Source organism: Haliotis cracherodii, unplaced genomic scaffold, assembly GCF_022045235.1.
Source record: "Haliotis cracherodii isolate W230 unplaced genomic scaffold, xgHalCrac1.p SCAF_1, whole genome shotgun sequence".
NCBI lineage: Eukaryota > Metazoa > Mollusca > Gastropoda > Lepetellida > Haliotidae > Haliotis > Haliotis cracherodii.
In genome coordinates this window covers 30,532,245-30,556,298 of record NW_027266264.1, presented here as the reverse complement: position 1 = coordinate 30,556,298, position 24,054 = coordinate 30,532,245, and the positions used below count along the sequence as shown (strand labels likewise).

Below are 24,054 nucleotides of genomic sequence, written 5' to 3'. Positions count from 1 at the left end.
AAACAACACACCAACCAAACCAACCAGCAATGAGTAACGCATCCGAGAATTAATGGTGAAACCATATAAGGTATGGTGTTGAATACATTGTGAGGACGAATCTAGTATTCGAACCAGCGAGCATACGTTCCTGGCATGTTCTGTGATGATAAGTGTATATGTTTCCGTATCGTGGAGTTGGTTTTAACGCCCAATGGTTGATGGTTCGACCCCAAGACCCTGACGTTGATCCCGTAATTGAACCTTCCAACTTTAGCTATCGCCCCGTTAAAGAACACAAATGATGTTCAAAGCGGGGCATTGAACCCGAAACAATACAGGCCTACCAAAGAACACCAATAGAGAACTACCATACTATGGAATATGTACACACTTAAAATTGAAATAGCCACACTTCCAATGTCACCAAGCACAGCAAGTTAAGTTTAAAACAACTGTACATATCTCAGCTCTGGTGGTTTTCTTTGGTAGACCTGCAATCGCTCACTCAAAAAGAGATTAATGCGAAATGTTTTCAAACGTTGGTCGATCATTTATTTGTCAGATTGGACATACGAATTGAGAAGTCACGGAGGCAAAAAGTCCCTTAAGTAGACAGGAGATTTGATTTTGTTTGTTTGTTGTTTAACGCCGCACTCAGCAATATTCCAGCTTTATGACGGCGGTCTGTAAATAATTGAGTCTGGACCAGACAATCTAGTGACTGACACCTTGAGCATCGATCTATATAATAGGGGTACGATATGACATGCATCAACCAAGTCAACGAGTCTGGCCACCAGATCCCGTTAGTCGGCCCTTAGGAAAAGCATAGTCGTCTTTTACGGCAAGCATGGGTGCGGGAGATTTGAACGAAATGGTCGAGCAAATGTTGAGCCCTTTATTGCAACCGAGTACGGCATGTTTGGTATCAGAATTCAAGTGCAAGCAGGACATGCGTCGTAACAGATCGACTGTGACTCTGAAACGTAATTATGTTTTATTGATTTAGATATAGCGGTTCCTCGATTACCGATTGGCTAGATAACATAACTACCGGTAGTTTACAGAACGAGAAGCGTGTGGTCATTCTTTATATATTCCTTGTCTCTCTAATGCAAGGCGTCATCTTGGTTGATTATTAGTTTACTTTTATTTGTTTGTTGTTTAATGCGCATAGCAATATTCGCATATATATGGAGGTGGTTTATGAAAATTCGAGTCTGGACCAGACAATCCGTTGATTGAATACATAATGCCACTTAGAAAGGAAGTGTTATCCCAAACATAAAATTTGTTCCATTTGACCACTTTCTAAATGGCAGTTTGTATTCATAGCTTTCGGCCATGGGAGCCGTGTGAACACGTGCCAATTTACACCTCTCAGAGGGGTACACGAAGTACGTCATCTACATGTAATCTACAGTTGTCGAACGTTCATTTTTGTGGAAGCCTCGGCGGCTGAGTGGGTTAGATTGCTGACTGTGTGCTGGCGGATAAATAAATCCTCCCATATGAAATAGACAACAAGACACTGGAATGGTTTATTATTACGAAGTAAGAGGAAATAACTGACAAAGACAAAATAGATCATTAAATGATTGTCCCCAAGACAGCTGAGATTTGAACTCGTGCAACTGCGCTGAGCACGCTCAGTGTTCAAATCAACTGACATTTGATATCCTCGTGACAGTCATGTGACCAAAACAATATGGCGGCAGGCACGAAGTGTTAGCAGGGAGCGTTTACTTTGAGGAAAAGCTGTCTGTGAGTGGAAAGAAACTGCAATGTCGTTTGGATTAAGTTTATTAGGTTGTTTTTATATGACAATAATCATGTAGCGAAAGTCATTATGCTTGTTTTGCAACAAACAGCTACTCGCCTAGTAGTAGGGTCAGGTTTGTGTTGTGTGAGGTCAGGTTTAAAGATAGACGCACTATATCCTGTGACTGTCACTGTTGTGTCAAGAATTGATATTTGAACCGACGAATGTAGTAACAGCAGTTTGATAACTGTTATTTATTATCAGACCCGCGCCCATTCACCGTAAGTCGCAGTAATTCATCGGATGTTTCCGTTTTCGTTATATAATTTGTAAATGTGATTTCAGAGTTGTCTCTTCAAAATGCCCACAAATGACACCACAGTATGACTCACTAATCACAGTTTATATGTCGTCTAAATACGTCATGGCTTCATTGGACCTGTCAAGTTCTGGATTAGAAAAGGTCTTCAAGTTAGCAACCTATGCTTTGCGTAAACGGCAGCTATTCTTGTCGTAAGAGGTGAGGCTCTCTGACCTGTTTGATGCAATTGCCTATATCGATGTTCATGATATCAATCCCTGGATTTATTGTTGAGTGTGGCGTTAAACAACAAACAAACATGACTGCATATATATTTTCATGAATTTAGTTTTCATGAATTTAAATACACTTCATTTTACATTTTTATGTATTATTATTGATAACAATTTCTTTATTTTACATACTTGCATGGGCTGGGATGGGTAACTTTGGTACTCTGGATAGATAGCTCCTGGGCTGGCCAGACCTGGGTACCCACACGACTGGTTAGTCACATAGCCTATCTTTTTCATCATAATAACATTACTAAAATGAAACTCCATGGTTACAATATAAGTTACTAGTATTAACATTTCTTTCTGTTCACCCATTCCATCTGACTTTTACATGTTTGAGTAAAGATGATAAGCTTCGATCAACTTCATCTGTGCATCATCATTTTATTTTATCATGCGTTCATATACATGTAGCTGAATAGTTTTTGCCAGGGCTCTGGTAAAATAATTCCCGATCAGACATTTGGTATCCAACTCTTGAGACTTACAGCAGGTGCCAGGGTAGTAAATCTGAACTAGTCCCAGCCCTAGTATATATGCACATGTTCAATTCTGCTGTTAATGATTGTTTGGATTTAATTGCTGTTTCCATCAAGAAACTAAACATTTAATTTGTGATCCAGGTGATGTGTATGTGTAACAAGGAAACTGTTGTCCCATTTCTAAGTGGCTTTAGGACTCTAGTCAAGTTCCTATTTCCAGCTCCAATGGAAGGGTATGCCTCACTACCCAGTCTTAGCATAATGTGTACAGTCAAGTCCCGTAAATCCGACATTGTTGGTTGCATATGATTATGTCGGATTAACGAGTATGTCGGATTAACGAGTATGTCAGATAAACGAAATTAGGTATTATCAATGTTCGTGATCGAAAATTGGACAACCACACGATAGATAAAGATTCAAACATCTTGTAATAAAAAAAGGAAAAAGGAAATATTCATATTGTTGTGTTACATTGTTCGCGGAATATGTTTTCTAATCATGCAACCTCTAAAGTTTAACACAAAACACAAAGTTTATCTCTGCTGCCATTTAAATATGCAGCTACTCACCGACTGGTGTCGCATCAAAACTCAGGGCTATGTACCCGCGGGCAGATGACCATGGTGTACGCTGATCACCGTATCGGATTAACGAGACTGATTAATGAGTAATTTCAGCAAATCGTTGCAAATTAGGTGTTTCAGAGTGCGAGACTGTCTGATTAACGGGTCTAAACAGCACTGATTTAATCGCTTCACATCATTTGTGTCGGATAAAGCCAATTGTCGGATTAACGAGTGTCGGATAAACGAGACTTGACTGTATTATGCTTCTGTCTCAGAGTCCCTGAACCATACTATTTTCCCTTTCGCCCAGCCCTTCTTAAATGCAAAAGGCCGAAATGAAGCAAGTCAAGAATCTCCCATCTCACTGGGGCTCTATTTCAATTTCAATGGAGTTATTTGTTTCTATCAATATTATATTGTTTCAGAGACTAAGCGTTAGTCTAATTGGTTAGTTTTACTTGCAGTTTCCATCAAGAAACTTTTCACTGAATTTATGATCCCCAGATGGACATGGTAGTCACTCCCCTCCTGGCACAAGGCAGTCAACCTTTTCTTTGTTATGGATCCTTTGGGCTTGTACGGTAGAACTATCTATTTGTTGTTTATCGTCGCACTCAGCAATATAACAGCTATATGACGGCGGTCTGTAATCAATCAAGTCTATACCAGACAATCCAGTTATTGATATCACCATCTTTGATTTAATTTCTACACAATTTTGATACGATTTCATGCATCATCCAAGTCAAGAAGCTGGCCACCCGATCCCTTACGACGAGAATGGGTTGTTGAAGAATTCTTACCCTGATCTTCAAAGGTCCAATAATGGTAAAGGACCGTCCATTTATCAAAGAAACTTGACACTGACTTTCAAAATGTAATTCATATATTTTGTAACTCTACTATGAATAAGATTTTAGAAAATAGTACATGTTAGTTTCTGAAAAATATGTACATAGGAGAAAATCGATGTCAAAAACAGAACATTTTGCTCAATTTTTCCACATTTTTCTCTGAATTTGACCACTTATTATTTTTCTTATGACATTTTTTTCATGTCATACGAAAACTAGTATGATGATCAATTACTCTACGTAATTTTGTTTTATTATTTTCACAAATAACACTTGTAGAGACATTTGTGTGCAACATGCAGAAATCCATGGTCCACTGACAGACCGTCATGCATATGAGTGACCTCTTGCGTACACGTTACGTTCTCTACTGTTTATTATAAGGGCCATATATAAAAGAACAGAGGAGGGTCACCTAAATATATGACAGTCTGAACCACCCTGTGATAAATGACCGGTCCCTTACCTGTACCAAAAATACTGGACATAGCTGACTGTGGCTTTAAACACCAAACAAAGACATTACATGGCATAAAGTCCTGATATCCAATAGGTTATATATGGTACACGATGAAGATAATGTTTCCACAAATAGTGTGCATATAACTTCACCAGTTGCCAAGGTTACTGACATGTAACATGATGAGACACAAGTTATGTACATAAATTCTCTTTGTTATGCACTCATTATTTTGTTTATTGCCAGGTTTCATGACACACTTCCCTCTTGTATTGATATATACCATTGTAATTGAGGAATGTGTCACAGTGCTTAGTATCGAATGTTTTTGCACAAAATTCCCCTTGTTTATTATTGATAATGATAAAATTATTAATATCATTTATATGTCCATTTATTTTGTGCCAGATGCCATTTACCAAGTGAATGCTTATCATGCTTATGGTGTTGAAAACATTATTATCCAGGTCAATGGATAGGTGTGTACTTGATTTTCATTCTCAGCTCCCTGGGGAGTACACAACCCAAGCAGCTTTTAAGGTTGAAGCTTAAGAGTCACAGTACCATCTCTCCCCTGTGGGGTACCCAATCATTGAACAGAGGCATAGTTCTATAACTTCTAACAAAGTTTCTTGGATGAGGGGCAGGACCAAAGACCAAAAAACACTTGGGCACAAAGCTGCCGAACACGGTCACCCATCCACCATCTGCAACCAACGTTGCTATCTTTGCCGCGAGTTGTGACCTGTGCATTGTACTAGGGCTGAAACGATTCACTGATACCTACGATATCATCGATACTTAGGTTCAAACGATACTTGAATCATCAGTTTGTGAGATCATGATACGTTATAAATAGAACAGGAACTAATAGAGTTACCTCCCTCAATGGCATAGCGCCACCTGTAAGAATGGCAGAACATGAGGATGTGGTAACTCAGGACACACTGACAAACTGTTACATTTAATAACCATCCCTTCATTTAAAACTGTTTGTTCTTTTGTTTTTTTGGTAACAATAGCGAGTGAGTATGGTTTTACACCGCTTTTAGCAATATTCCATCAATATCACGGCGGGGAACACCAGTTTCTGAAAAATATGTACATAGGAGAAAATCGATGTCAAAAACAGAACATTTTGCTCAATCTTTGCACATTTTTCTCTGAATTTGTCCGTTTTTTATTTTTCTTATGACATTTTTTTCATGTCATACGAAAATTAGTATGATGATCAATTACTCTACGTAATTTTGGGCTTCACACATTGTACTCATGTCGGGAATCGAACCCTGGTCTTTGGCGTGACGAGCAAACGCTTTAACCAATAAGCTACCCGACCGCCCCTCAGATTACAATAAATAAAGTATGAAGAAAGAGGTTTTAGAGCTGTAGTTCAGTGATTTCATCATTTCTTACTATTTGATGTGGTGTATCGTGATACCAGTAGTATCGTCAGTCTGTATCGTGGTACGAAACATAGCGCAAGATACCAGGCGATACTCAGCTGTACACAGGACCGTGTACCACCACTTGCTCCATGTGGTCTGGCTGTCAATCATGGTCCATCAAACAGTTTCTGTTCAATGCGCATGACAGGTTTTTTCAGGTTTGTTCTAATGCTATTGGGCGATAGGCTAGCTTAGTGGATAAGCTAGTCAGACCGAAGACCCAGGCTCGATTTCCCACATGGGTTTAATGTGTGAAGCCTAATTCTGGTGTCCTGGAATTGCTGAAATATTGCTAAAAGCGACGTAAAACAGCACCATACCCATGCTCATGGATTTCACCGAAGTGGTAAACGTCTGAGACCTGCATCACTTCGGGCTTTCCACCCACATTAAGCTGACACGCCTCGATATAACTGGAATACTGTTAAAAGTGGTGTTAAACCCAACTCACTAAATCACTCATTCACTGTACAATAAGCATACGTGTGATTCGGTAGCTGTTCGGTTACTATAACTGTTTTCTTGATCTCTGCATAATGTATGGTAATAGGCCCATCGACAAGGGCATGTAATAATTAGCACATGATTAGCATTTATTCACTGATAAATTTGATCAAGTTGTTGCTTACATAATTCTTCAAAGAGCAAGGTGCATGTGCAATGTAATATTTTTACAAGTGTGTCTTTGTGTACAACTAATAGCTCATTAGGGACTGGCCATTTATCATAGGTAGAAAGGGTGGGTGAGATTGAGGGGGTCATGAAAAAACGCCACAGTAAAAGAAGGGTGTCACCAAAATTGTGATAAATTTTTATGTTGATGATGCTGATATTGATGATCACTTTGTGGAATGTTGTCTGATTCATTTCCCAGAATTACTGCCTTGTTGCTCCATGAAGATTCCGGAGTAGAATAGGTCTTCAGCAACCCATGCTTGCTGTAAAAGGTGACTATGCTTGTCGTAAAAGGCGACTAACGGGATCGGGTTGTCAGGCTCGCTGACTTGGTTGATGCATGTCATCGATCCCAATTGCGTGGATTGATGCTCATGATATCAATCACTGGATTGTCTGGTCCAGACACGATTATTTACAGACCCCGTCATACAGCTGGAATATTGCTTAATGCGGCGTTAAACAACAAACCAACCAACCAATCCTGCCTTATAATAATCTTATAACCCAGCAAGACAGTCGGGCAGGTGACGTGTAAGTGTTGCCTGCCCATCTTCAAAGTTTCCATGCCTGATTTAAGACATCCATTAGAAAATCACAAAACACAAGAGACAAATCATGTCTTGATTCAGTTGAAATAATGCAAACAATCACTAGCAAGGAGTTATAATTAATCATCATTGTAAGTAGTCTTAAAATTATCTGCCAGACAGTGGGGCAGGTGGAGACAAATTTCTTGCAGCCCGTCAGAAAAGTTACCAGCCACAGGCAGTTATTTCGAACACTGCTTGCTGCAGTAATTAGTAGATATGAAGCCTTGTAACATTGTATTCTTTATATTTTTCAGATCAGCTCCACATCTACACAACAAGGAACAGATTTTGATCTTCTAAAATGATAGTTTTAGGAAAATACATTCTGTTGCTATATAGTTCTGTGTTTCTGCTGTCCAGCTGTCAAGCCAGTCCGCTATGGTACCAAAGACATGATCCACATATACCACCAAAAAGACTCTTTAGAGAATTTCTTCCGAAGTTTAGCGAAACTTTCACACAAAAGTTGCCTATAGGTACTGAGCATAGCTCACTGCTACATTCGACTGAATGTGAAATATGCAAGTTGTCAGTCAGCTTGGTGCAAGTCTATTTTAACCAGGGACACACTAAGGCACAAATTGCAGATTTATTGACAAAAGTATGCATCGACCTTGGTCTGCAGGATGACAGAGTGTGTATTGCAATTGTACAGGAGTTTCAGGTGAGTCGGATAGTCTCATCCTTGATTATTCAGTGTATTATATCTTCATTCTGTCTTGATAAATATCCTTGACCCTTTTGATGAGAGTACCTCGGGGGGATGATGATGATGATGATGATGGTATCTATTTTGTAATTGTTTGCCTGAGTACTATTGTTGATAAGCGTTAGAAACTACTTTCAATTAACTTGCATACAGAAACACATGCATTGAATGAAAAACTCAAATGTGTTAAAAAAGCTTATGTAAATATCCAGTGAAGCTTTTTCAGTTTAAAGGAGTGAATTTCTGAAACACAATAACAAGCGAATTTACTTTTCGAGTCAATCCTATACATCTAAAACATTTTTTCATTGCTTTTTAATCTTAAAATGCTCACTAATTTGGGGAAAAATCCAATAGAGTGATGAATAGATCAGTGAAAAAATATTGGTTACCCAATGACAAATGTAATTACCCAATTGAAATAGAAACCCTAGCGTAAAAACTCAAAAACGTTGTCTGGAGCTCTGAACTAACATTTTTATTCCACTGGTCCTGATAATGATAACATACAGCAAAACCCTTAAGAATGGCATATATCCTCTAGTCCATATGATACTTTAACTATTGGTCAGTTTTGCAAGGACTATAGGACTTGTGCCAATTTCTATCACTGTTGGTGCATAAAATAGCATTAACATGCTCTCAAATGACTTGATTTCAGAATGAAGTCTTGACAGTCATAGATAAGTTGGTGTTAAAACCTGACGAAATTTGTGGAACACTCTTTGGTTCAACATGTGGAACCCCTTACAATCCCCTGGAGAACTGGAATGTGACACTACCAAGTACCCCAAAACCACCAGTAGTACCTCCCAAACCACCGTCTGTAAGTATGCAAGTATTTTGTGTTTCTCTGGTTTCTTTTCATGTATTTTGTCACTATGTAAGTGCAATTGTCTTAAACGCACTGTTATTAAGTGTTAAACCCCATTTCCCCTCACCATCTTGTCATGTATCATACTCCTAAAGAAAGCACACAATTAAATTTAAGCTTTGTATCGATGATGATGCAAGGTGAGTTTGTGTGAGAAAACCCAATTGCTAAGGAAACAGCATACTGCAGCTAAATCGAATTGGTCAAAAATGTGTATTTTGCATATAAACATAGCGATTCAGAAATCAATCACAAGTTTCTTTCCCAAACAAGACTGTGTGCTGGCGACTCCTAAACAGTCAAGTCATGAAATTGTTGCACAAAAATTGAACGAACTGCTTACTAGTGGCTCTTGTTAGTCACACAGGTGGTTCTAAACTACAAAGTTCAACTGAGTAAACTTTATTTATTGTTTATTGACCTGTTTACACAAGAGTAGCAATGCTGTGGTGCATATCCAAAATTAGTCCACTAAAATCCATGCAGTACTCTAAGGGTGCTCTTTAGTTTTGCCATGAAGATCCGGGTTAGAATAGGTCTTCAACAACCCATGCTTGCCGTGACAGGCGACTATGCTTGTCGTAAGAGGCAACTAACGGGATCTGGTGGTCAGACTCGCTGACTTGGTTTATGCATGTCATCATTCCCAATTGCGTGGATCGATGCTCATGATGTCAATCACTGGATTGTCTGGTCCAGACTCGATTATTTTAAAACCGCCATCATATAGCTGGAATATTACTGAGTGCAGTGTGAAACAACAAGCAAACAAACAAACGTTAGTTTTGCCAGTACTCCTATATTGAAATAAGGAGAATGTACTTGTGATGCTAAAATTATCTAAACCCTGATGTCTCTAAAATTTGCTCACAGAAATTGTCATGGCTACCAGTTTGACAGTCATTTTTTCTCTTTTCTCTGCCTTTTCAGAATGTTCTGCATGAATCGTACAAAATGATTAGAGGTTCGCAGGATTACCAGTGTACCAGTATACCACGATTTGAAATGCTAATCAATACGTATCACAATACGTTTGGAAAAATAAGGAACATGATGGTATCTTGTGATTTTCAAAATTATGCCTATTGTCATCTTGTTGGCAAAGTTTATACCAGTGACAAGTCGAAATGAAATTAGGATATTTAGAAAGTATTTAGAAAGTAGCAACTTTCCTGTGATTGAAGGGGCGGTGGGGTAGCCTAGTGGTTATAGTGTTCGCTCGTCATGCAGATGACCTGGGTTCGATTCCCGTCATGGGTACAATTTGTGAAGCCCATTTGTGGTGTCCCCCGCCATGATATTGATGGAATATTGCTAAAAGCGGCGTAAAACCATACTCACTCACTCACACACTCCTGTTTATAATGTGTCTATTGCTCCCACCCAACAATATGACATGTGAAGTTGTCAAAACTGTGCAGGGGAAGTCTGATATATGGGTCCATTTGTTTTATCAGGTTTACAACAAATTATAGATGAAAGAATGTAAGCATTATATGTTGGTCAGTGTCAGTCTGTACGAAGGCCAGCACTTTACCATGAGTACCCATCACAAAGATGGAATAAAGGAAGTGACATAGTGCAATCAGGAAACACTGACAGGATGTATTTAAGATTCCACTTCTGGGTAGACAAATACAATATGTGTGCTAATATGACTATGAATGTGCTTGCATAATGGAACTCTTGCAGGAAGGAGATTTTATTGGATTTTCCTTGTTGGCAATTCAGTTTATGGATAAGGAAAATATTTGAAGATGAAGCGGAAAATGTGCTATTTTTAAAGGACTTTGTCTTTCATGAAGTTGTAGGCAAGTGACAGTTTAAATAGCTAGGTTTATTTTTATTTATAATTGAATCTATTTGATTATGAGCTTGGTGTCTGGCTCATGGCTCAAACATTATGTAGTCTGCATTGGAATAGATCCCCAGCAATGTATGCTTTTTATCCCCCTCAACACGTTTTGCCGCGGCATATTAAAATGGACGCCATCTATCAGTGCAAAATGTTTGTTTTGGGAGCAGAACTTGAAAACCATATAGTGTTTCTTCACCAAATATTGCACATTGATCAGTCAAGTGGTGAACTGGTACTTTTTGATTGTTTGGGATTTTTTAAAAACATATTTTGTGAGTTAAAGTTATTTCCATATTTTTGACTAAGCCTGAACGTGCGGTAGCTATGGAATTAATATAACTACTGGTAGTTGATATATTTTACATATTTGCCTTTTTGGGGGATATCGATGGCTCTTTCCTTTTGTAAAATTAAATGTGACTAAATTTATTAGGTGGTCACTGATCAAACTTGGTGACTTGTTTGATTACATGTCATTACATCCCACATTGCATGGATCAGTGCTCATGATGTCAATCACTGGATTATCGGGTTCAGATTTGATTATTTACTCCCATGTATGCAGCTGGAATATAACGACTGTGGTGTTAAAGAGCAAACAGTCAAAACAAATAATCATGATAATAGGTCAAGCAAAAAAGTAAGAATTTTTTTTTTGAAAGAGACTTCAGATTTCATCCATTATAATGAAATGAAATAAATACTGCCTCAAGACGTACATACACCATGTACGTTTTCCCTAAAATCCACTAGACTTTCATGTTGACTTGATCCGTGAAGATCCGGGGTAGAATAAGTCTTCAGCAATCCATGCTTGCCAAGAAAGGCGACTATGCTTGTCATAAGAGGTGGTCAGGCTCGCTGACTTGGTTGATGCATGTCATCGTATCCCAATTGCGTGGATCGATGCCCATGAAGTCAATAACTGGATTGTCTGGTCCAGACTCGATTATTTGCAGGCCGCTGTCATATAGCTGGAATATTGCTGAGTGCGGCGTTAAACAACAAACAAACAAACAAATCATGTTGACTTATGTAGTTTTATCATTGAAGAGTACTTACATTATTGCAATTTATTGGGTTTTAAGGTCCCAGCTTCAATCAAATCATTTTTGATTGTTTGAATAAAACTATTGATAGTAAGTAGGAAAGTAGGAATAAATATAAAAGTTGCTGTCGGAAATACAAATTTGATATGTGTAGACATAGGCAAGACAAACTGAAAAAGTCTTTAACAACGTTCGCTGACGGTTGATGCATGTCATCGTATCCCAAATGCGTGGATTGATGCCCATGACCTCAATCACTGGATTGTCTGGTCCATACTTGATTATTTACAGACTGCCGTCATGTAGCTGGAATATTGCTGTGTGCTGCGTTAAACAACAAACAAACAAACAAATCATGTTGACTTATGTAGTTTTATCATTGAAAAGTACTTACATTATTAAAAATATTGTGTAAATATAAAATGTTGACAGCCGGGATCCCCCAAACTGCGAGTACTGCATATCTCCGACATCCACTTCGACTCCCTCTACCAGCCTGGAGCCAGGGCAGAGTGTAAGGAGCCACTCTGTTGCCGTGCCGACGATGGAAAACTGGGTTAGTGACATATAGTAAAACGATTGAATTAGTTTTAAAATATCCATAACATTTTTGTATTTCTATCAAACACATTATAAGTTGTACCAGGATCACGAGGGGTACATGTTTTTTTTTGCGAATTAAACTAACTGAGGGATGCATAAAACCCTATGTACCCCAAGTGATCCTGCTACAACGAATTTATTTTACTAACAATGTGACATTGTAGATGAATTAACACAAATTCAAAATTGATTGAGCTGAGGTTAACTTGTGCTATGTCACGTGACTTCCACTGACTCAGAAAAAGCGTGCAACTTTTTGCTTTGAAGCGGGGTAGAAGAGATTTGTTCTGTCTCTCAGAAATGCAAATGCAGCCTCTATTGCTCGTGGTGGGGTTTAAGAGATTTATTCCCCGCTGATAAATATATTACACTCCAAGGCGGGTTACACAGTATTTTGTCAAGATCACGTGGACCAATCAGATCTCATCATTCTGACATGGAGGTATGATAAATCACTATATTCCGAAGTTGGGGCTGTATGGTTTTCTGTAACAACATGAACAAGGAAGAAGGTCATTTCAAATAATAGTTTCCTGGTTTTACACTACAGTGGTCCCTCGCTACAACGCTACCTATGGGGTCCAAATAATTGGTGGGCATTATAGACGATGAGCCGTTTAACCGAGGCCGAGGCGGGGGAGCGCGCTCGGCCAATCTCACGAAGTTCGCCTTGTCTCGCACATTGCAATGATACAAGTTGTTTACCGTGTAAAAATATATATCCATTATTTTTTCGCCGTTTGTTATTATTCACAAGCCTTAACTGTCACATTCAATGTGAATGTAGTCTACTTACATGAAGAAATATCGATCTATATCTATATACACTAGAACAGTTCATAGGACAGTGAGATATTTGTTTTGTTTGTCTGTTGTGTAATGCCGCACTCAGCAATATTCCAGCTATGTGACAGCAGTCTGTAAATAATTGAGCCTGGACCAGACAATCCAGTGATTGACATCATGAGCATCGATCCATACAATTGGGATACAATGATATGCATCAAGTAAGTCTGCGAGCCTGACCACTCGATCCCGTTAGTCACCTCTTACGACAAACATGGGTTTCTGAAGACCTATTCTACCCTGTATCCTCAACGGGTTGACAATGAGATACTGTGATCAGTTGACCCATTTATACAAGACCCATTTATGACAATAATTGTTCAATACCCAGATCTATATTTCTTAAGCTATTAGACTTTACTGTTATATGTGTCTAGATCCAGGAGAGATGGGAGCAGGGCTGTGGGGAGACTGTAGTGTAATATCTGACTGCCTGTTATATGTGTCTAGATCCAGGAGACATGGGGCAAGGAAGTGGGGAGACAATACAATAATGCCTGACTGCCTGTTATATGTGTCTAGATCCAGGAGAGATGGGGGCGGGGCAGTGGGGAGACAATACAATAATGCCTGACTGCCTGTTATATGTGTCTAGATCCAGGAGAGATGGGGGCGGGGCAGTGGGGAGACAATACAATAATGCCTGACTGCCTGTTATATGTGTCTAGATCCAGGAGAGATGGGGGCGGGGCAGTGGGGAGACAATACAGTAATGCCTGACTGCCTGTTATATGTGTCTAGATCCAGGAGAGATGGGGGCGGGGCAGTGGGGAGACAATACAGTAATGCCTGACTGCCTGTTATATGTGTCTAGATCCAGGAGACATGGGGGCGAGGCCATGGGGAGACAATACAGTAATGCCTGACTGCCTGTTATATGTGTCTAGATCCAGGAGAGACGGGAGCGTGGCCGTGGGGAGACTGTAGTGTAATGCCTGACTGCCTGTTATATGTGTCTAGATCCAGGAGAGATGGGAGCAGGGCTGTGGGGAGACTGTAGTGTAATATCTGACTGCCTGTTATATGTGTCTAGATCCAGGAGACATGGGGCAAGGAAGTGGGGAGACAATACAATAATGCCTGACTGCCTGTTATATTTGTCTAGATCCAGGAGAGATGTGGCAAGGAAGTGGGGAGACAATACAGTAATGCCTGACTGCCTGTTATATGTGTCTAGATCCAGGAGAGATGGGGGCGGGGCAGTGGGGAGACAATACAGTAATGCCTGACTGCCTGTTATATGTGTCTAGATCCAGGAGAGATGGGAGCAGGGCTGTGGGGAGACTGTAGTGTAATATCTGACTGCCTGTTATATGTGTCTAGATCCAGGAGACATGGGGGCAAGGAAGTGGGGAGACAATACAGTAATGCCTGACTGCCTGTTATATGTGTCTAGATCCAGGAGAGATGGGGGCGTGGCCGTGGGGAGACTGTAGTGTAATGCCTGACTGCCTGTTATATGTGTCTAGATCCAGGAGAGATGGGAGCAGGGCTGTGGGGAGACTGTAGTGTAATATCTGACTGCCTGTTATATGTGTCTAGATCCAGGAGACATGGGGCAAGGAAGTGGGGAGACAATACAATAATGCCTGACTGCCTGTTATATGTGTCTAGATCCAGGAGAGACGGGAGCAGGGCTGTGGGGAGACTGTAGTGTAATATCTGACTGCCTGTTATATTTGTCTAGATCCAGGAGACATGGGGCAAGGAAGTGGGGAGACAATACAGTAATGCCTGACTGCCTGTTATATGTGTCTAGATCCAGGAGAGATGGGGGCGGGGCAGTGGGGAGACAATACAGTAATGCCTGACTGCCTGTTATATGTGTCTAGATCCAGGAGAGATGGGAGCAGGGCTGTGGGGAGACTGTAGTGTAATATCTGACTGCCTGTTATATGTGTCTAGATCCAGGAGACATGGGGCAAGGAAGTGGGGAGACAATACAATAATGCCTGACTGCCTGTTATATGTGTCTAGATCCAGGAGAGATGGGAGCAGGGCTGTGGGGAGACTGTAGTGTAATATCTGACTGCCTGTTATATGTGTCTAGATCCAGGAGAGATGGGGGCGGGGCAGTGGGGAGACAATACAGTAATGCCTGACTGCCTGTTATATGTGTCTAGATCCAGGAGACATGGGGGCGAGGCCATGGGGAGACAATACAGTATTGCCTGACTGCCTGTTATATTTGTCTAGATCCAGGAGAGATGGGGGCGGGGCCGTGGGAAGACAATACAGTAATGCCTGACTGCCTGTTATATTTGTCTAGATCCAGGAGAGATGGGGGCGGGGCCGTGGGGAGACAATACAATAATGCCTGACTGCCTGTTATATGTGTCTAGATCCATGAGAGACGGGAGCGGGGCAGTGGGGAGACTAGTGTAATATCTGACTGCCTGTTATATGTGTCTAGATCCAGGAGAGATGGAGGCGGGGCAGTGGGGAGACAATACAGTAATGCCTGACTGCCTGTTATATGTGTCTAGATCCAGGAGAGATGGGGGCGTGGCCGTGGGGAGACTGTAGTGTAATATCTGACTGCATGTTATATGTGTCTAGATCCAGGAGAGACGGGAGCGGGGCAGTGGGGAGACTGTAGTGTAATATCTGACTGCATGTTATATTTGTCTAGATCCAGAAGAGATGGGGACAGGGCCGTGGGGAGACTGTAGTGTAATATCTCTCTCCCTGTTATATATGTCTAGATCCAGGAGAGATGGGGGCGGGGCAGTGGGGAGACTACAGGAACTGTGACACACCCTTGTCGACCCTAGAGAACCTGTTTGAGCATCTGCAGAACAAGTCTACAGAGGTACAGTTATTTTTGTTATTTCTCCATGGTTGTGCAACGAAAGGTTTAGTGAAGAAAGGATGGCTACAATGTGTCACCTAGCTGTTAATGCGTCATCCGTTGGCATGGGTCTTTACTCATGCCGTAAAGTTGCCTCTTACAACAAGCATAATCGCCTTTTCAAGCAAACAGGAGTTGCTGAAGACCTGTTCTAACCCAGATCTTCATGGGCCTTGAGTTTATTGATTAAATATCAATTTAACATCTGTCTAATGTGATTGTAAATGACATGGTTGTCTGTGTTCTAGTACGACTATGTCATGTGGACAGGCGACCTCCCAGCTCATGACATCTGGAACCAATCTAGAGATGATCAGTTGTCTGCCATTGACAGACTCACCAAGCTCTTCAAGAAGTACTTCCCGAAGAAAACCATCTACTCAGCACTGGGGAACCATGAGAGTTCTCCAGTCAACAGGTAGGCCTGTATGCGGAATATACCTTCATTGCTGTTGTAGATAGAAAATATGTGCAATCTAAGCAACATGTATGCACAAAATAACAAGATCGATTTAACAGTGAATTTCAAAATAAATTTTCTTCTTTAACATGTGTCCTTGACAAATCAGACTTTGAGGCGCAGAGCTTCATGAGTGGACATTGTTAGTCTTGACTGAGTCTTGTTGAACGCCATATTTGATCAAAGGGACATTACCGGTACTCTAATTCATTTTCTAAACTAGGCTTTAATTTCAATGAGCATTACTATGTCCCATTACTCAACTATGACTGATTAAAAAAAATGGAAACCAAAATGTTCCTTTCTGAGCCTTATGATTATTTTAAACAACTTTAGACAAATATGATACTTTCGTGTCGGAAAAAGTCCTTCATATGAACTGATATTAAATACATAATCATGTGAACAAACACAATGAGGACATGCATGTTTTACATTCCACAGTTTTCCTCCTCCGTTCATTACCAACAACAACTCCATCTCCTGGTTGTACAACGCCATCGCCGACAGCTGGCTCAACTGGTTACCTCAGGATACCAAGGCAACCATCAAACTGTGAGAACATAGCTGATTATTTCATGTGTGCTAAGGACTCATTTTGTTGATTTTTCTCAGAAACTTGTTGCAGTTATGCCGTATTTGGCACAGTACAGTCATACGCATTGTTATGGTAGGTTGTTTTATATCATAACGTATGTTTTAGTCTGTTTTCAGTTGTACAAATGGGTATCTCATACCTCTAGTCGCACGTTAAAAGGAAGCCAGAAGCTGGAATGTAAAAACAATAAACTTGTTTCCGTCGAGTTGCGCACGCACCTCCCTATGACATGCCACAAAATCTCTCAGCGCGCCTCTGAGCTGGTCGCTCAAAAGGAGTTTCGCGATAGACTGCTAGTTTGTATTCTACTAGTACTTATCGTGTGTCTACAGTTGTTGTTCTAATACAGTAATAATAATATGTCTTACCTGTAGACTCCTGGAATGTAATCCTTGGTAATCCATTGTTTGTGTTCAACACGTGTTTCACTGTTTGACTTGATTATACACGTGGCAACATGTCGGGCTTTTCTGCCTCGTGTCAAAGTATCCTGTCTAAAGTAGATCCTCACAAGTATTGTCCTTCCTGCATAATTAAGGACGGATTTTCAACGTGCTCGTGGGATAAACGTTGTAAAGAATGTGATCACTTTAATAAACTTTAATTGGTATCTTTGTGCGTTGGCGAAGCGGGCTACTGACCAGCGCTACAAGCAGAGTAGGTCATCGGGTGGATCCCTGGACTCTGCAGCCTCTACATCTGGCCCTGGGGGTGGCGTGTCGGCCACACCCAAGGAATCAGTTGATAACGACCCGCCCCAGTCAACTTACGTTTTCGACAAGACACGTGACCGTTCGCCTGCTGATGATACTACCCGCCCGACTGATCTTCGTCAATTGGTTGATCGAGAGCGTCACTCAGCCACCCCCGTTACGACGGGACTGGCTCGTGACGAGGACCATGAGGGGACTACAGTCCCCAGTCGGTCCGTCTCTCGTCCTACCAATGACGATAGGTCGACAGTGAACACAGATCCCACTCTACAAGTCGTTCCCGCCCCGGGACGACAGGTCGAGTGCCTCATCGAGAGACAGTAAATGACACAAGGACGTTCGTCGCCTTCGAGGTCGTCGGGAGTTCGATTCGGACGATATCTACGATGGGGATCGTAGTACTTCTACAGTTAGAGATGTAGCCCTCGTTCCAACGGGGAGGTGCGACGCTCTCGAAGGGAGTTTTTGGGAGATCAGCGTCGTAGAGATAATGATCAATCGTCACCCTCGTCTCACTTTCATATCAACCCGGTTTTGATAGCCCAGATCACGACGGCGGTACTCGCCTCGACGGCGTCGACCAAGAAGGATTTGACTACGTCGGAGGTCCATGGACCATCGACCAGTACACCACTACACCAGTACCTTCATCTACATCTACACAAATGACGTCGACGATGGATTGTGACGACAGCCTGGCTATGGCTTGGCTATCTCACTTTTCTGCCTGAGTTATCAAAAGATGATGACAAACCGACGTGTGCTGGCTTTAAGGTTGCAGATACGCCGCAGTCTCTTCAGTCTTTTCCCCCTGATGTCTTCAGAGCCATGGCTCACGATATGGACCAGAACTTGCCTCTGCTCTGCCGGGGCAGAGTTTCAGCAAACCACCTGTTCGATCGCGTTACCCGATCTATGGCATGGGTTTTCGTCACCCATGAGTAGGGACTTGGATTGGGGGCTACTCTCCAAGAAACCAGCGTCCTCCAAGATTCTTGTAGTACACAGGCATTGGGGATCCATGGACACTGCTGTTCGTCACCAGCTATAACCGCTTGCTATGCTGTCGACAGCGAGCCAGCGAGGGAGGTAGTGAGGTCCCTTCACCCGCCGTCACCATCGTCAGAGTCTACTACCTTTAGACGAGCTACCGGTGGGGGGAAGACTTCATCACACGGATCATGAAGATTGTCGTAGAATGGCTCCATCGGCCATTAAACATACTATTTTAGTTACCTTGTATACGACGAGTCGTTCTGTAACTACATTATAAGCCGACCACGCTTCGATCGCAATTCAACTTATGTGTGCAGTTGTCCTGTCGCATCGATACTTACTTTGGGGTCGAAGAGCATTAAACATGCTATTTGAGTTACCTTTTATACTGCGAGTTGCTCTGTAACTAAACTATACGTCGACCACACTTCGATCACAATTCAACTGATGTGTGCAGTTGTCCTGTCGCATCGATACTTACTTGTGGGTCGAAGAGCATTAACATGCTATTTTAGTTACCCTGTATACTGCGAGTTGCACTGTAACTAAACTATACGTCGACCACTTCGATTGCAGTTCAACTGACGTGTGCAGTTGTCCTGTCGCATCGATCCTTACTTGTGGGAAGAAGAGCAATAAACATGCTGTTTTAGTTACCTTGTATACTGCGAGTTGCTCTGTAACTAAACTATACGTCGACCACTTCGATCGCAGTTCAACTGACGCGTGCAGTTGTCCTGTCGCATCGATAATTAATTGTGTGTCGATGAGCATTAACCATGCTGTGCGTTCATGATAAACAATTTGTCTCGTCCTGTGCATCTGGTCGAATGTTCTATTGTCACTACAGGGGTGAGGAACTTGGTACATTCGACGTGAAAGAGGTCACTTCCTGATTACTTTCCCGACCCTCCTTCCAGTGTTCCATCGAATTCTACCCATTTGTACGACTAAAAACAGACCAAAACATGGGTTTTTCACATTAAAAACGATGTTTTATTGGTCTGTTTTCAGTCGTACGTTCCCACCCAGTCCTGTTTGATGGCTTATTTTTCGAGATTTGTGGCATGTCATAGGGAGGTGCTTGCGCAACCGAATGGAAACAAGTTTATTGTTTACATTCCAGCTTCTGGCTTCCTTTTAACGTGCGACTAGAGGTATGAGATACCCATTTGTACGACTGAAAACAGACCAATAAAACATTGTTTTTAACCTGAAAAACCCATATTTGATTATTGTGATATTTATATATTATGATATTATTCATGATCTACTCTTCGGAAGGAAAAGAACATTCAATTTTGTTCATGACTAAGTAATCTGTCATGGCTTCTGGGTATTGCAACTCAGCCTTCCAATTGTCTGTTCCTAAACTTGTTTTGAGTAGTATGTATGATGTATATTATGTAAATGTTCATAGTTGCTGGGGTGGTCGGGTAGCCTAGTGGTTAAAGTGTTCGCTCCTCACACTGAAGATGTGGGTTCGATTCCCGACATGGGTACAATGTGTGAAGCCCATATCTGGTGGTCCCCCGCCATGGTATTGCTGGAATATTGCTAAAAGCGGCGTAAAACCATACTTACTTACTCACTCATATTTGCTTATCTTTAAACATCCTTTAAAAAAAGTTCTAACTTTCCCTATTTGATCTTAAATGTTGTAAATTTGAAATAGCCTTGTTCAGTGAGTGGTTAAAGCAATCGCCCTTCATGCCAAAGGCCTCGGGTTCATTTCAATAATATGAGTTGGGGCGGTCGGGTAGCCTTGCAGTTAGAGCATTCGCTCGTCATGCCGAAGACCCGGGTACATTGTGTGAAAGCCATTTCTGGTGTGATATTGCTGGAATATTGCTAAAAGTAATGTTAAACGTACTCACCTCATTACTATAAGCTGGCTGGTCTTCCTAAGATGGACATCTGTTTTGTTTTAACAGAGGCAGCTTCTATGAGGTGTCCCCCTATCCAGGCTTGCGCATCGTGTCCGTCAATACCAACTACTGCAACAACCAGAACTGGTAAGAATCACATGGCACACAAGGGAGCAATGTATACATTTTGGGATTCAGAATTCCTGGTGAATGCGTAATTAAACCTATGTCTTCTGTTTTCCTATCTTTGATTCTGGAACATTGTGATGAAAAATGTTGTGTAGCCAGCATGGCCAGCCAGTCGTACCCACAACATCTGCACATTAAAATAATGATTGTTGCAGAGCTACAGATAAGCTGCGTATTTGCGTAAAATACCCCCCAAAAATATTCAAAACATAATTACTTTCAATTAACTTGTGTACAGAAATGCATGCATTAAATGAAAAACTCAAATGTGTAAAAACAGCATGCCTAAATACCCAATGAAGCTTTTTTAGCATGCGTACAATGGAGCTAATTTACTTTCCGAGTCAAGCCTATAGATAGAACCCTCATATACATCTGAAAGATTATTATGGGTTTTTTTAAATCTCAAAATGTTTACTCTTTTTTGGAAAAAAACAATAGAATGATGAATAGATGAGAAAAACTATTGGTTACTCAATGAAAAATGTAATAACCCAATTAAAATAGAAACCTCCAAATAAAAACTCAATTGCTCAGAAAGTTATCTGGAGCTTTGTGTTGTCTTCTTGCATAGCATCATGGCAGAAATTCAGTGCAATAAATAATTCAATATTTACTATCATCAAGACCAACCTGAGTGACAGTTAATATGAATATGTTATTCTAGTCATTGAATATACGTTATTTGGTAGTTTATTATTAAAAGAAACACAGGGCTTTCTTTTCTCATATTAGGCCCTTCAACATCAGCAAGTTATGTGTAGCTGATTGATATATATGCGCTAGTTGGTCCTATTTGAATAGTATCCTTTCCCTGGTACGACCATTTATGTAGAGGTTAGAATACTCAGAATCCTTGTGTATAATCTTGGAGATGGTTCGTTAAACCATTCTGCACCTCTGTCTTTATCTAACGATTTCAGTGGTAAGACACTGGGTCCTCATGCTCTAATCTTTACACAAAGGCGTATCCCTAAATCTTCAGGTGGCTGCTACTAAACACGACTGACCCAGCCGGCCAGTTACAGTGGCTGGTAGATGTGCTGCAGGATGCTGAGAAGAAGAAGGAGAAGGTAAGTGCAGGGCATCACGCTCTTCAGAAAACAGACATTTCAGTGACTGGTCCTTGTGTTATGCCAGTTATTATTAGCTCACCTGGTCCGAAGGACCAAGGTGAGTTTATGCCATACCGTGGCGTCTGTCGTCAGTCCATCGTCCGGACGTCAACAATGTTTTCAAATGACTTCTTCTGAACAAATAATTGGAAATTAATGAAATTTGACTGGAAGCATCCCTAGGTGGTGGGGATTAAATTTGTACAAATGGTAGTGCTGACCCCCCAGGGGACTGAGGGCTGGGGCCAAATAGGGGTAATTTGGCCATATTGCTTTAAACAACTTCTTCTCTGGAACTAAGAGATAGAGATCAACCTTTTTTGGTTGGAAGCATTCTCTGGTGGTGAGGATTCAAAATTGTACAATTAGTGGGGCTGACCCCCCAAGGGGCTAAGGGACAGGGCCAAATAGGGGTTATTTGGCTATATTGCTTTAAACGACTTCTTCTCTGGAACTAAGGATAGATATAGACTATATATGGGTGGAAGCATTCTCCGGTGGTGAGGATTCAAAATTGTGCAAATGGAGGGGCTGACCCCCCAAGGGGCTTAGGGGCGGAGCCAGATAGGGCTATAAGCAACTATAAGCAACTTCTTCTCTGGAACTAAGAGATAGATATCAACCATATTTGGTTGGAAGCATTCTCCAATGGTGGGGATTCAAATTGTCAGTAAAACAATTTGTCATTTCAAAATGAAAGGCCTTACAATATACACTGATGGAATAAAATAAAGGATCGCATAGATGGTGCAGACATCAGATTTTAATACAACATTTGATCAAATGAAAGCTACATGGTAAATAATGACTTTATCTCAGTTCTTCAGTATGACGTGTGACCACAACAAGCTCTCACAACAGCCTGACAACATCTTGGCATACTCCGAATTAATGCCCCGATTGTAGCCCTTGGAAAATTATGCCACTCTTCTTGTCTTAAACAGTCAAACATCTCGTCCAGATTACGAGGTTGATTAATGCGATCTCGCACCCGACGACCAAGAACGTCCCATAAATGTTCCATCGTGTTAACGTCTGGACTTTTAGCCGGCCATGGAAGCACAGCAACCTGGTTCTGCCTTAAAAAATCTGCTGAAACACGAATCTACATTGTCCATATTGAAACGAGACTCATCGCTGAACATGGTGTATCACCAGCGACGCAGCTTAACCGTAGATGTGTGACAGCTCTGAACTCGGCATTCACTTTTGGGGCAGGTTTAAAGTGATCCCTCAAGGCCGAATCTGATGATCTTGACGAGCTGTAGTTTTCTATGGTCGCCCACGCCCACATCTCATGAAAACATTGCCGTCTGGCTGTAGAGGTTCCACAGTCCTGAGAGGACACTGATGGACTTCTGAAAGTGCCTTGCAACTTCTCGCAGTGACTGGCCTGATCTCACCATCCTGTTTGGCTGCCATTTCTCCTTCAAACACATGTACTGTCGTGGCATGTTTCACGCAGTTGATGTCAATGAGATCGGTCTTACAGTAGAAGACTTCATACCCCATTGCTCCACGAAAAACTACTGAAACACGTGCACTGCATGTCTTTCTATAGGTGATAGCCTGCGTTTTGGAGATGTTGACCATGTACATCCAAAAAACGGCAACCAAAAAATAACAACATTCCGACCAGGGGTCCGGAAAATTTAAAATCCCAATCGGACATTTGCATTTAGGCCACGCCCCCTTCAAATAGCGTATTTTAGTACGACTTTTGACACACATTACAAGTTTACGTATTCATAATATGATGAATTATGAATTGTTTCAATTTAAATTGTTTAATTCACCGGACAATTAATAACAAATAATATCAATTTAGATATACTTGGAAAACATACGTTTGTTTCTGTTATAATAACGATCTGTGAACGTAGTAAACGGTCTAATTAATATT

At 41.2% G+C, this 24,054-nt stretch overlaps 1 protein-coding gene across 1 annotated transcript in view; it reads left to right on the top strand.

The window, feature by feature from the left end:
* The first annotated feature begins 1,680 nt into the window (after nt 1–1,680).
* The window catches only part of LOC139475747 (sphingomyelin phosphodiesterase-like), a 29,531-nt gene continuing 7,157 nt past the window's right edge, over nt 1,681–24,054 (top strand). The window contains exons 1-9 of the mRNA XM_071258948.1: nt 1,681–1,746; nt 7,677–8,086; nt 8,793–8,957; nt 12,345–12,468; nt 16,067–16,173; nt 16,461–16,630; nt 17,117–17,227; nt 20,914–20,994; nt 22,022–22,109. Of these exons, the coding sequence (XP_071115049.1) occupies nt 7,724–8,086; nt 8,793–8,957; nt 12,345–12,468; nt 16,067–16,173; nt 16,461–16,630; nt 17,117–17,227; nt 20,914–20,994; nt 22,022–22,109 (1,209 nt within the window). The 5' untranslated portion in view covers nt 1,681–1,746; nt 7,677–7,723. The remainder of the gene's footprint in view (nt 1,747–7,676; nt 8,087–8,792; nt 8,958–12,344; nt 12,469–16,066; nt 16,174–16,460; nt 16,631–17,116; nt 17,228–20,913; nt 20,995–22,021; nt 22,110–24,054) is intronic.